A 12,854-nucleotide genomic window follows, 5' to 3' on the forward strand; every position below is an offset into this window, starting at 1 on the left:
TGTGGAACAGTCTTCCCATAACCATCAAAACAGCAAAATCTCTTGACTTATTCAAATCTTCATTGAAGACCCATCTTTTCAGGAAATATTACGAATGACTTGTACAATTGCTGCAGTGTTTTTAGCTTTACACACGGGGCGCCATGAGCATACACTAGTGTGTGGAAACGGCGCCATACAAGTGGACATTATTATTATTATTATTATTAAAGTAAGTTTCGTCCTCAACGTTATACCCTCAACTATTGTCTGGTATGTCTGCTGCATGGCGCCTAAACCTATTGGCATAAAAGTCATTGTTTGTCTTGTCACAACCTACTAGTACTTGAAAAGACTGATGGACAAACATGCAACCAGTTGAGAGACATATCTGTATGTACATGCAGAAATATTGCTGATGAATATGATTATATATCTCTCATTTTGTGAACGTTTGATGTCTATCATCCAATCCTATTTTACAAGAACCCCGCTGTAAAAACTGGTGAACTATAATCTATACACCCGTGCATTAATGAAGAACCACCCTATTTTGAAAATAAGCTGTAATGCTACAGAAAAGTTAAGGTATAGCCATCAATTTATTTAACCCATAGTTAAAGAAGCTTTATCCATTGACAGTTTTACAAATGCCATAACCTTTTCAATTCTTTATGAAAGAATATGTTGATGAAAATGTGAGGGGACTGAATTTTTACCCAAGGTAACTATTCCTCTCCTGCTCAAACTACACAATTAAATTAAGTTTTGACTAAAAATAACAATTCTGTTATATACCAAGATGACATTTACACATCAAGTAGGCTTTAATAAGGAGATAAATATCATGTGTTGGCTAACTTCCGGGGTGTTATTGAGTATTTGAAGCACGGGAATTCATTTGGAACCGACGGCGTCAGCCGGAGGTTTCAAATGAAATATTCCGTGCTTCAAATACTCAATAACACCCCGGAAATTCGCCAACACATGATATTTATCGACATTGTAAACACAAAAGTCAACTAAAAGGTCCACACACTTTTCTTGTGTCTGCACTCATTGACATCGAGTACGGGTACGGCAGTGAAATGTCATCAGCCGGCCGTTTCGGCTGTCTCCCATGGTAACATCTGGAACTGCTGTTTTGTGACGTCATTCGGACTTTACGTCACAATATGATTTTAATGACGTCACCACAGCTGACGACGTAACAATACAATGGTGTGAGCGATGTTTGTATGTATTAATACGCAGAGAATTTCCGGGAATCTAATACCATTTGATCACGTTTTTCAACCAATCAGATTAAAGAACACAGTGACTTTTGGTTTACAATTATGCATAATCAGAAAGAAACCTGAATGTCAAAGATTCAGACTGTTTTCCAACAATTCAAATTGCTAATTGACAAAAACTGAAAAAGGCAACATAAATTATATGATTTTGGAATAAATCTTTTATGATTTTGAGTTAATTGTATGGAATAAACACTTCTTGCCGGATACTGAAAATTTGTTTGTTTAGTTTGTAAAGCAATTTCTTCCTGCATTTTAAAATTTGTTTTAGTTTGACTGTAACTTTTCCTAAATCTTAGTTTACCACTTTTCATCCATTCACAATAAATAACGAATTTACAGGCCACATAACAATCAATAATTACTTCCACTTTTCAAAATAAGGTAACTTGTTTTAGGACAGAAAAACACCTGTATTAATTAAATTAATTAAAGTACATGGTAATTCAATGATGTTTTCGTTTTGAAATGCTAAATACTTGCTCTATCAAATTATAAAGGTTATTTTTGGGAAAGAGTTTAGAATTTCATTTCAGTCAAAATTAATTGGTAAAAATACAGGGTGGTACTTATTTTATGCTCGGATGTATATTTGAAACTTGCTCTTTCAAATTAAAAAGGTTATTTTTTGGAAAGAGTTAAGAATTTCATTTCAGACAAAATTATTTGGTAAAAGTACAAGGTGGTGTTTATTTTATGCTCGGATGTATATTTGAATGCAGAGGCAATGTTACCATGGAGAAGTAATCGATTTTCTGTAAATCCATAGTGAAGGGTTAAATTGATTCTTGTACATAATGTCGCGATGGAGTGTATCAGATGAAATGTCTTGTAGCTTTGAGCGAGGGAAAGTCATGTGGTTCAGGGACTGTGAGACAAATTATAAAGAAACCCTTTAATGGTAAAGTGATATGACTGGGATTGTAAAACAATGATAACAAAATCAAACAGGAAAACCTTTGAATGAAATGCATATTTAGTTTATATGTTTCTCCACATTCTGACACTTCTGCCGAGTGACATCTTTGCCTCTTTGAACAGTATTATACTGTAGTAATGAGTCAAGAAAATCCCCAATGAATAAAGTCGTAGATCACAAGTGTGGTGGAGGAAGCTAGAAATATTGTCAAGGAGAACATGGCAATCGAACGCCAATCCGCGGATCCCGGCATACAAAGGGAGGTAATCTATACTGACCTCCTAGACCCCAAGCTTATATTTGTAAGTGATTAATGCATGTATGATTAAAACTACTTACGTAGGTGTGGATACAATAATGTCCTTCTGTCTTAGTAACCCGATAGCCAATATGATTGCAGCTGCAATTCATGTTTCTTCTACTCCGCGGCCATAGTTTGTCACTGCACAGAGATGAACCTTTAGACAGACATGACAGCAACCCAACAATGTCTCTAGCACAACCTGCTTGCACTAGTTTCTTCCTCGGGTGAAATTAGGTGTCAGGTTTGTCTCTTGGCTTGGCATTACGAAACAGTTTCAATAATTACTTGAGTTTTTAAACGCCTTCGGTCTCACACGACGCCATCCAGAATATACGAACGTTCGGTTGAAATATATTGAAAACTCGTGGAGTTAATCAGCTTATATAGCAACTGTCACCGTGTCTTCGTATTGCATGTAATCGTTGCTTGGATGTCGCATTTCATCTTCGTCTTGGAAGACTTATATGTCGTCACGGCATCGTCCATATTCCTGTGTCTTGTACAGTTTGATGAAACGTCGAAGTGCGGTTTCCGTGGAACGATCGACACAAGCGACATTTCCTAACATTTCCCGTTTCGCACATGTTGTTTTCGCGAAAAACGCTATCGACAATTGTTTACTTTCAAGTTACTTCACGTAATGTCAGAAATGAGGTCAAGGCGACATGGTTGAATGTGTACATGGTGACAATAGCGGTTGTCTCCCTTATCCCACTTTCTTAACGTGTGCTGGATGAGGTGTCTGTGCTGTGCGTTACCGCGCCGTTATTTGTATAAACGTTGTTAAAAGTTGTCATCACAATCTTCCCGTGTCCTTGCATTGACAAGTCAAGACAGTTTTTTACATTCAAACAGACCAGGATGTCAATAATATCACAGTGAGAATAAGTGAGTACGGTTTTACGAAACTGTTAATTAACAATAGTCAAACACCTTTGTGACGAACTTTGATAAGTCGAACTTCCGGTTATCTCGAAGTAAACGCTTGATCCCAGCTTATTATGTCGTTTTGCGGTTGATCTCGAAGCAAACAGCTTGATCACAGCCATAACCTCCGCTTATAAATAATGTGGACCAGACAATCCGGTGATCAACATCATGAGCTTCGATCTGCGATTGGGAACCGATGTGTGGTCAACCAAGTCAGCGAGCCTGACCACCCGATAACTATGAAGCATTTACTGAAGATCAAATAAAGTTCCTTATTCAGCATTTACGGAAGTTCCTTCAGCTTCGACACAAAAATGTTTGACTACATCACAGCCATAACAAAGCGACTGAGTGAGTGAGTGAGTTTAGTTTTACGCCGCACTCAGCACTATTCCAACTATATGGCGGCGGTCTGTAAATAATCGAGTCCGGACCAGACAATCCAGTGATCAACTTCATGAGCAGCAATCTATGCTTATTATTAGGGCTGCGCAATATTTACCGGTTCAAACATGAAAGGGCGGTGGGGTAGCCTAGTGGTTAATGCGAAGGCTCGTCACGCCAAAGGCCCGGGTTCGAATCCCCACATGCGTACAATGGGTGAAGCCCATTTCTGGTGTCCCCCGCCGTGATATTGCTGGAAGATTGCTAAAAGCGGCGTAAAACCACACTCACTCAGTCAGTCAGTCAGTCAGTCAAACATAAAAACGATACGTATTGCGATACCCTGATCAAAAACCGGTATTTTGAATTGCATTCGGAAAACGTCGTAACACTCGGAAATCTTCGGATATTTCATTTGTGCCAAATATTATTTACATTTCTATTTTGTCATGATAAAGGTTGTTGTTAAAGCTTAATCAAGCATAGTTATTTTGTTGTGTTTTTGCTCTATAACTCAAGCTTTAACTCGATTATAAGTAGTTTTTTGTTTTAAAATACTTCTTGCAATATATTGCAATACATATCGCAATATATGCTTTCACATCGCAATATATCGCAATATGAACATTCTCTGCAGTACCCACCCCTACGTATTACGTAACTCGATGCATTCAAGGAAGTTCCTTCAGCTTCGACACAAAGATGCTTGACTACATCACAGCGATACAAAGCGACTGAGTGAGTGAGTGAGTGAGTAAGTGAGTGAGTGAGTTTAGTTTTACGCCGTACTCAGCACTATTTCAACTATATGGCGGCGGTCTGTAAATAATCGAGTCTGGACCAGACAATCCAGTGATCAACATCATGAGCTTCGATCTGCGCAATTGGGAACCGATGACATGTGTCAACCAAGTCAGCGAGCCTGACCACCCGATCCCATTAGTCGCCTCTTACGACAAGCATGGGTTACTGGCGATCAATTCTAACCCGGATCTTCACGGGTACTAAAGCGACTGACATCAGAAATAGGCTTTACACTTGTATGGAAAAGCGAACCTGGGTCTGTGGCGTGCTCAACCACCCACCGCTCTCAGACTTGCATGCCCTTTTTTATCTGATAGGAGTGAGTGAGTATGGTTTTAAGCCGTTTTTTATCAATATTCCCGCAATATCACGGCGGTGGACACCGGAAATGGGCTTCACACATTGCACTAAAGTCACGCCGAAGACCCGGATTCGATTCCCCACATGGGTACAATGTGTGATGCCAACGCAACTCTTGACACAAGACACTGTCAAAAAAATTCACACCAGAAATCGTCGACACTGGTCAACAAGGTGAATACCGTAAAAACGAAGGATGTGAAAAAGGATGTTTTTTGTCAACCCGGTCTAGTTCACTACCAATACATACCTATTACATGGTTGCTTCCACTGTCGTTTCAAGAACGACACTTGTTTTACTAGCGCCATGAATTGGAAGCATTACTGGAAACACACCTGTTATACTGACGTCATCGTTTCATGTCTTCCTGAAAACGAGGTAAAATGCTCACAGTCCTGAAGACGTCATTGGGAAACCCCCCTATATTCGTCGCCTCCTCAGCAGGAGAGCGACGATCTTTATTTACGACAATGCTCGTAAGATAATGAATTTACGAATGGATTAAGAACGCTTTGTGGATAGGTCGTAAAAATTAGTAAAACTTTCTTATTTTCGATCGTAAACTCTTACGAATAACGTAGGCTACGAACGCTTTGTGGATCCGGCCCCTGAAGAGCATTTTAATTCCCATTGAAAGCCCTCGACCTGCAAATAAAATAAGTACATATAACTTTGACATCCATGGGGCCAGAGAAAGCTTTTGATCTTGTGCTCCTCGGTCTGTCAGCTGCTTTTGACACTACTGAACATACCATATTGCTAAACAGACTCAAAGAACGCCCTTCAGTGGATCAAGTACTATCTTTCTGACTGTACCATGTCCGTGAAGGTTCGAAGAGCTTTCTGTCACATTAAAAAGTCACTATGGTGTTCCTCAAGGTTCTGTTCTCGGACCACTTCTGTTTACTGTGTACATTCTACCCATCGGAGATATTATGAAGAAACATTCTTTGCACTTCCACCTCTATGCTGATGATAATCATCAATATATTTCCTTCGAAACAGCAAAACTCGCTATCAACATCGCAAGACTCGAGCTGTGCATCAATGACACGCGGCACTGGATAATTACCTCAAACTAAATGACAGAGTTCTTTTTATTCTCGGGGGCGGTGGGGTAGCCTAATGATTAAAGCGTTGGCTCGTCACGCCGAAGACCCGGGTTCGATTTCCAATGTGTGAAGCCCCTTTCTGGTGTCCCCGCCGTGATGTTGCTGGAATATTGCTAAAAGCGGCGTAAAACCAAAATTTAGTCAGTCAGTCTTTTTATTCTCGGGTCTAGACAACAGCTAAGAAAACTTAATCATTGGTCCTTTGTCTTCGCATTGGCGACATTACTGTTTCTCCAACAACCAGCGCTCATAATCTTGGAGTCTCCCTCATAAGTAGAGCTGTTTTCATTGCATTTATAAAGTTCGCCATTCCATGGATACTCAGACAGCTAAATTGTTGATGCAGTGCCTTAGGTCTTCCAAGCTGGATTATTGCAATGCTCTCTATTAGTGGTGTAACGATTCTTCGATAGTATCGACGTTTGCATCGTCAACTACGCGATACGAATGCATCGATGCAAAACACATTTAGGCAGTATATCAGGATATTTATATCGCAACGGTCCATGATACATCGATGTATCGCCACAAGAGACGATATATCCCGATACAACTCAAATACTACTTAAAGTTGTAAGGAGTATTGCATAAGGAAAAGGAAGTGAGTCTCTTTGAAATCCTTTGAATTTAAAAAAAAATTGAACCTCATACAAATGTGTTTGTGTCTGCTATGTTTGTTACAGAGTTGAAAGAGTGTGAACAATTTTTAAACTCTTAACTGTAGAATACTTGTCTTCAAGTCACTGAAAAATGTTTTAGTTGTTTGACAAATAACACTATTAACATCTATGAAGGATGGCTTAGCTTTGTTATAAAAGAGAACGAAGAGAAGATAAAATTTAGAAAGCATACTTAAGAGTTTTTTCAGTTATTCTGAATTATGATATAAATTACATTGAATTGTTTGTGAACGCATTGTTGCAGAAACACAACTTCAGTTTCAAACTTACGTATGTTTGATCAAAGTATAATGAATATGTTTGACTGTGCTTTCTTAAACATTAAATGCTGAAACTTTATTAGATGAACAGCTTTTTAAGTGTGTGTGAATGTAACACAGGTTCTGCTGTATAACAAATAAAGTTTCAGTCATTTTATCTATCATATCTGTTCTGTCTTTAGAAATTGTAAAGTATCGGGATACGTATCGTATCGTGATGAAAATCGTCCCTCAGCTTCCTTGCCAATACTTTCATGATATATTGTCTCGCTTCATTAAACTGGTACCGGGATGTATTGTTTCGCCACTTAGACCACACAGTTCTAAACTCTCTATGTAGTTACAGAGAATTCAGAATTCTGCAGCTAGATGCATCGCAAAGATTTCTAGATCTGAACACATCACTCCTGCTCTCGAAACCTTGCACTGGCTTCCCATCTTCTCTCGAATCATCTTCAAGATCTGTATTATCATCCTTGACTGCCTCAACAATTATATCTATCCTTCATACCTCAAGGACTTGCATGATCTCCCTGTATTCTCATGAACATGCACATCGATCCTATACGGTGGCGCTCTACTTAATCAGCCTCAGTCTACTTTATGATTGATATCTACCCGTGAAGATCCGGGGTAGAATATTGGCCTTCAGCAACCTATGCTTGTCGTAAGAGGCGACTAACGGGATCGGATGGTCAGGCTCACTGACTTGGTTGACACGTGTCATCGGTTCCCAATTGCGCAGATCGATGCTCATGCTGTTGATCACTGGATTGTCTGGTCCAGACTCGATTATTTACAGACCGCCGCCATATAGCTGGAATATTTTTGAGTGCGGCGTAAAACTAAACTCACTCACTCACTCACTCCATGATGTCTGACGGTGCCTTCTCAGCCTGCAGTTCCCAGCTATGGAACTCTCTGCCATCTGAACTAGACTTTCAGGATTGTGTGTTTACATGTGCATGGGCTTGGTTTTCCCTTTGTCATAGCGCCAGTGAGCACCTGCCGATGGATACTAGGCGCTTTAGAAATCAACTATTATTTATCTATTATGTTTCTTATTGTTTAAGTGTTAGATACTTACAATTAAATTAAATGAATGTGGCATTTTAGATAAGATATAGTGCCAAGGGTTGAAAGGTTTAATTCTTGCTCGATCCTGGACGCCGCAGATTTCAAGTTGCACGGGAGTGGTCTTTGTAGCCAAGACGATCGAGCGTATGACCTAAATGCTCGTGAGCATCAATCTACGCAGAGGGTTACGATGGTATGCATCAACCAAGTCTACGAGCCGGATAACCAGATCCGTTTGTCTGTCGCCACCAACGCACGCACGCACGCACGCACGCACACACACACACACACACACACATATTGCTGAAAAACAATTCTTATCCTCATCCTCGCGATGAGCTGTTTAATTCGTTGCGTTTGATGATAGTAGTAGTACGAGTGAGTGAGTGAGTTAGTTTAGTTTTACGCCGCACTCAGCTATATTCCAACTATATGGCGGCGGTCTGTAAATAATAGAGTCTGGCATGAACATCGATCTGCGCAATTGGGAACCGATGACATGTGTCAACCAGTCAGCGAGCCGGACCACCCAATCCCGTTTGTCGCCTCTTACGACAAGCATGGGTTACTGAAGGCCAATATTCTAACCCGGAGTAGTAGTAGTAGTAGTAGTAGTAGTAGTAGTAGTAGTAGTAGTAGTAGTAGTAGTAGTAGTAGTAGTAGTAGTAGTAGTAGTAGTAGTAGTAGTGGTAGTGAGAATGAGAACTACCCTTGCATGAACGTATCAATTGTCTTTGATTCCATCATTGTACGACACTAACGTTGAGCATTATGTATTTGTATAGAAGAGAGACAAATGACATGTTTATGAGAAATGAAATAAAAAATCATAAAATATTTGTAATGGGAATTCTTTATGTAGAATATGCCACCATTTACATTAAATATGAATCTTATTCGTTTAAATGTGCTATTTGATTGGGTATTTTGGTCGTAGTTGTTTAGTGGATAGTAATAAACAAATTATGCTCGATTACCTCCCTTATATCTTCTGTTTCGTTTAACCACACTTCTAAAAGCATCGTATATTGTCCGTACTGGATTATCGAGTATATGAAGACACGACTCACTTCCGGGCTTTTTGTAGACTTTTGTTGATGTGTGATATTGATAATGTTTTATGTGTGATCTCTATTTTGCATTAGTTGTCGAGCACTGAAATAATGGCTGTAAGTATAGGTATATTTAGAGACTAATTGCTAGTCAGTCAGTTAGTTAAACGATGTCTGTCTAGATTCTGACGTTGATCTTAATTTTGTCATTTTTCGTAATTGTCACAAAATCACGTCGACTGCATATCGACAACGTGGGCTGTCCCTGGCTGTCAGCAACTTGCGTACTGCAAGAAAGTGTAAAAGACGTTGGAACGTGTAGCCTGCAGAGAAATGTACGCACTCGGTGTACAGCTGTGTGGATAAAACCTGTTTACCATGGGGGACAGTGTTCACAACTACAGCAAGTCGCAAGATATGGACTTATATTTATATACACCACTCTCTAATATCGTATATCTTTGTGCATAAAGCGTTTTTTTTACTTCGAATGGGGATTTAAGGAAGGCGGGGTCTTCTTATGCGCGAGGTAGATCTGACATATATTTTCCAGCTGTTTCACGTTTTCAAGTTCAACTGGTGATGTCAACAAGGGTTTGATAGGCATGCATTGGTGTTGGTTAAAAATAAAACTTCTTATTTACCCCCCAAAAATGTTCATTGGACTATTTTTTTAAATTATATCACATTTCTATTTGAATTTCTATTTGAGTAAGCAAATGTGGAATCATCTCAAAGCATCTGTTCTGCATGCTTTATTTTGTATTTATTCAAACTTCATAGAACACAAAACCAAAAACAAAATGTGCTTTTCTTTACTTGAGGTGTCCTCAACCTGTTCCACACACAACTGAACACATGTTCTTCCTGATGATTTTAACAAGTTTGTGCAGGAGATAGTAATAAAGCATGCTAACATGCTGTAAGTTAAGCAAACATAGGCATTGAAAATTATTATGCCATTTATTGATGATTTGTTTCCAGGAAATACATTTCAAATGTATCCTTATGTTGTAACTTCACAAATTAAATTAATATTGCTTGTACCAGTTTTGTGTTGCATCATGTCAGCTGAAAACAGTGCGGTGTGCAGGAATCATACACACAACAAAAAAGCATCATAGAAAACAACAAAGAAAGGCAAATCTAAGAATAGTGTATGCAGCGGCGATGTGCTTCATTCCAAAACATTTATATTTTAGTACTGATTTTAAAGGCTTTTACAGGTCGGTTTGCACTAACACATGGCGATATATTGTATATAAAAGTGCTCTTGCTATATATAGTTATGTGCAGTGTAATGCCATATCTGTGCTCTTGAGTTTCTGAGAATTGCGTCACTTCAGGCAATACTGTGCAGGGATCATGATTATTTAAAATCAATTTAAATCGTATTGAAGTAGAAATCATTGTAAATTTTATATCACTAACACCCGAGGGTAATCTTTGTTTTGTTGTGTTCAGGAGGCGGAGGGGGCCGACAGCAAGATGGAGGAATCTGGGACGAAGAGTCCAGCATCAAAGGTGCGACAGTTGGCTGAATTAGTAACTCAATGTTTGAACATTCAAATATATCCCTGAGGGGATACTGGGTCAGAATTGTTCCCCAACGACCAATGCTGGTCATACAGCTTGACTCGGTGATGTGTCCGATTGTTTGTCATTGGATATCAATGTTGTATGTCAGTGCTCATGCCTTTAGTCACTGGTCTCGCCTCCACATTTGATTATTTAGTGCTTTGAGCAAGATATTCATCCTGGAATGGCGTTATACAAGTGGACTATTTTTATTATTATTATTTGCAAGCTGTCATAGTGTGGCTGGAGTATTTGCTGTGTGCAGTTGTAAATGTTTCAGATATTTGGTGTTCAACATTCATTTATTGTCATGTGTTGGTTTCCCCAAGTTGAAACTAAGACGTTAACCGGGAATCTATAACAGAATTAGGTGGGAAACCAACAAACAGCAAAGAAATGTGCTGTAATGAAAGTTGTATTCTAAAACTGACAAACTTACATTCACAAATCAATACAAAGGCATCACCATGGCAGTACAAAATATACTGGACAAAAATAGTTAGGGATATATGTAAATTTTGAAATTATGAATAATGATCTATTTTTTCATTGACACACTGATAAAATATCAATCATAAAAATACCAATATCCCTAACTTAGTTTGTCCAGTATAGTACACATTCAAAGGTGATATAATACAAGAGCAGTGTTTATAGCAGTGAGCACAAATATGATAATATTCACCTCCCAGCAATGGTAATCAAACTTGCAACTATTCTGAGTAATCCAGGGTCCTGACCCACGAACATTATGAATGGTCTCCCTGGACTCTCCTTCTCTACACAAGAATGCTTTGTGGATCAGGACCCTGGACACAATGATCATTACTAGTGGTGGTCCCATTAATTGAAATAATCGAAGATTGGTCGCAGTGACTAGACGACCAAGCAATCGATCATGTTTTCTCATAATCGAACACAAACAATTCTAGAACACTTGTTTTCATTAACAGTATTTTTCACTAGGTTCGTTTTGTCTGTTACATTTCATAAGCACTACAAGCTCGTTCCAAGTCATGATTGAATTTATCTTAAAGACTCTAAGAAATTGATGTTCCTCCATACTAGTCATCCTTTAAAGATGTGAAATTTTGCCACAAAAACCCCAAAGAACTACATGTTTTTTTCCTTATTTTTGTGTGCATTAACACATTTCATAAATGATGCTAACCAATTATTTTCGATGATTGATCGGTTGTAATGAACCAATCATCAATTATATGATTTTAACCAATTCCCAACACTAATCATTACACACAAAGCTGGTCTTCTTGTAACCTGAGATGTAATGTAAGATTTGAGGGAAGAATCAACTCTCCTTATATACACAAGAATAAGATGCCAGAATATTCGCAATGCTGTCAGAAGATTCTAGAATCAGCTACTTGCAGCACTTTCCAGATTTTTCTGTCTGAATCTAGTACAAGGCTCAGCATAGCAAAGTGCAGCTCCTCGCTGAATATCACATGTACAATGTATTACACTGCAACATTGTTACACATTAAATGTCACCGCCACATAACAGTATCAAATCAACTAAATGGTTTTTCATGGTTTCATATTGGAATTTGCCAACAGGCAGACAGTCAAACAGACACAGCTTTTTGTTTCATAGGTATGTTACATAGAATGTTTTCAAAACTCTAATTCATAATTCAATAACCAAAGAACAACCCAAATAAACAGTTTCTGACTACATGCATGACATGTGACGCTATCCTGGTTTGTTATACTTTGGTTGCCATGGTTTCAGCTGGACACGTTGTCAAGGGAAGATCTTGTCAAGTTTGTCAAAAAGCAAATGGTGATGTTTCAAAAGACAAAGGCCAAAGTAGAAGGTACAGATCATGAGAATAGCTTGTTGTCTTCATTGTAAAATGTTCTTTGTCTGTGATGATGATGATGATGATGATGTTAGTGAGCGAATGAATTAGTGAGTATAGGTTTATGCAGCTTTAAGCAATATTCCAGCAATATTACAGCAGCGACACCAGAAATGGGTTTCACACATTTTACACGTAAGAAATCGAACCCGGGTCTTCGGCATGACACTTTAACCACTAGGTTACCCCACCGCTTCTGATGATGATGATGATGATGATGATGATGATGATGATGA

The 12,854-nt window shown here is 38.7% G+C and overlaps 2 protein-coding genes across 2 annotated transcripts in view; one reads left to right on the forward strand and one right to left on the reverse strand.

The window, feature by feature from the left end:
* LOC124291226 (kelch-like protein 9) overlaps positions 1–3,129 on the reverse strand; it is a 94,643-nt gene extending 91,514 nt beyond the window's left edge. Inside the window, exon 1 of the mRNA XM_046728170.1 lies at positions 2,533–3,129. The gene's annotated coding sequence lies outside the window, so the exon portion shown is untranslated. The remainder of the gene's footprint in view (positions 1–2,532) is intronic.
* Positions 3,130–9,166: 6,037 nt separating this feature from the next.
* The window catches only part of LOC124291209 (GRIP and coiled-coil domain-containing protein 2-like), a 62,569-nt gene continuing 58,881 nt past the window's right edge, over positions 9,167–12,854 (forward strand). The window contains 3 exon segments of the mRNA XM_046728145.1: positions 9,167–9,274; positions 10,622–10,681; positions 12,489–12,573. Of these exon segments, the coding sequence (XP_046584101.1) occupies positions 9,269–9,274; positions 10,622–10,681; positions 12,489–12,573 (151 nt within the window). The 5' untranslated portion in view covers positions 9,167–9,268.

The sequence above is a fragment of the Haliotis rubra genome, unplaced genomic scaffold (assembly GCF_003918875.1).
Source record: "Haliotis rubra isolate DU_JTF1 unplaced genomic scaffold, ASM391887v1 Scf486, whole genome shotgun sequence".
Classification (NCBI taxonomy): domain Eukaryota; kingdom Metazoa; phylum Mollusca; class Gastropoda; order Lepetellida; family Haliotidae; genus Haliotis; species Haliotis rubra.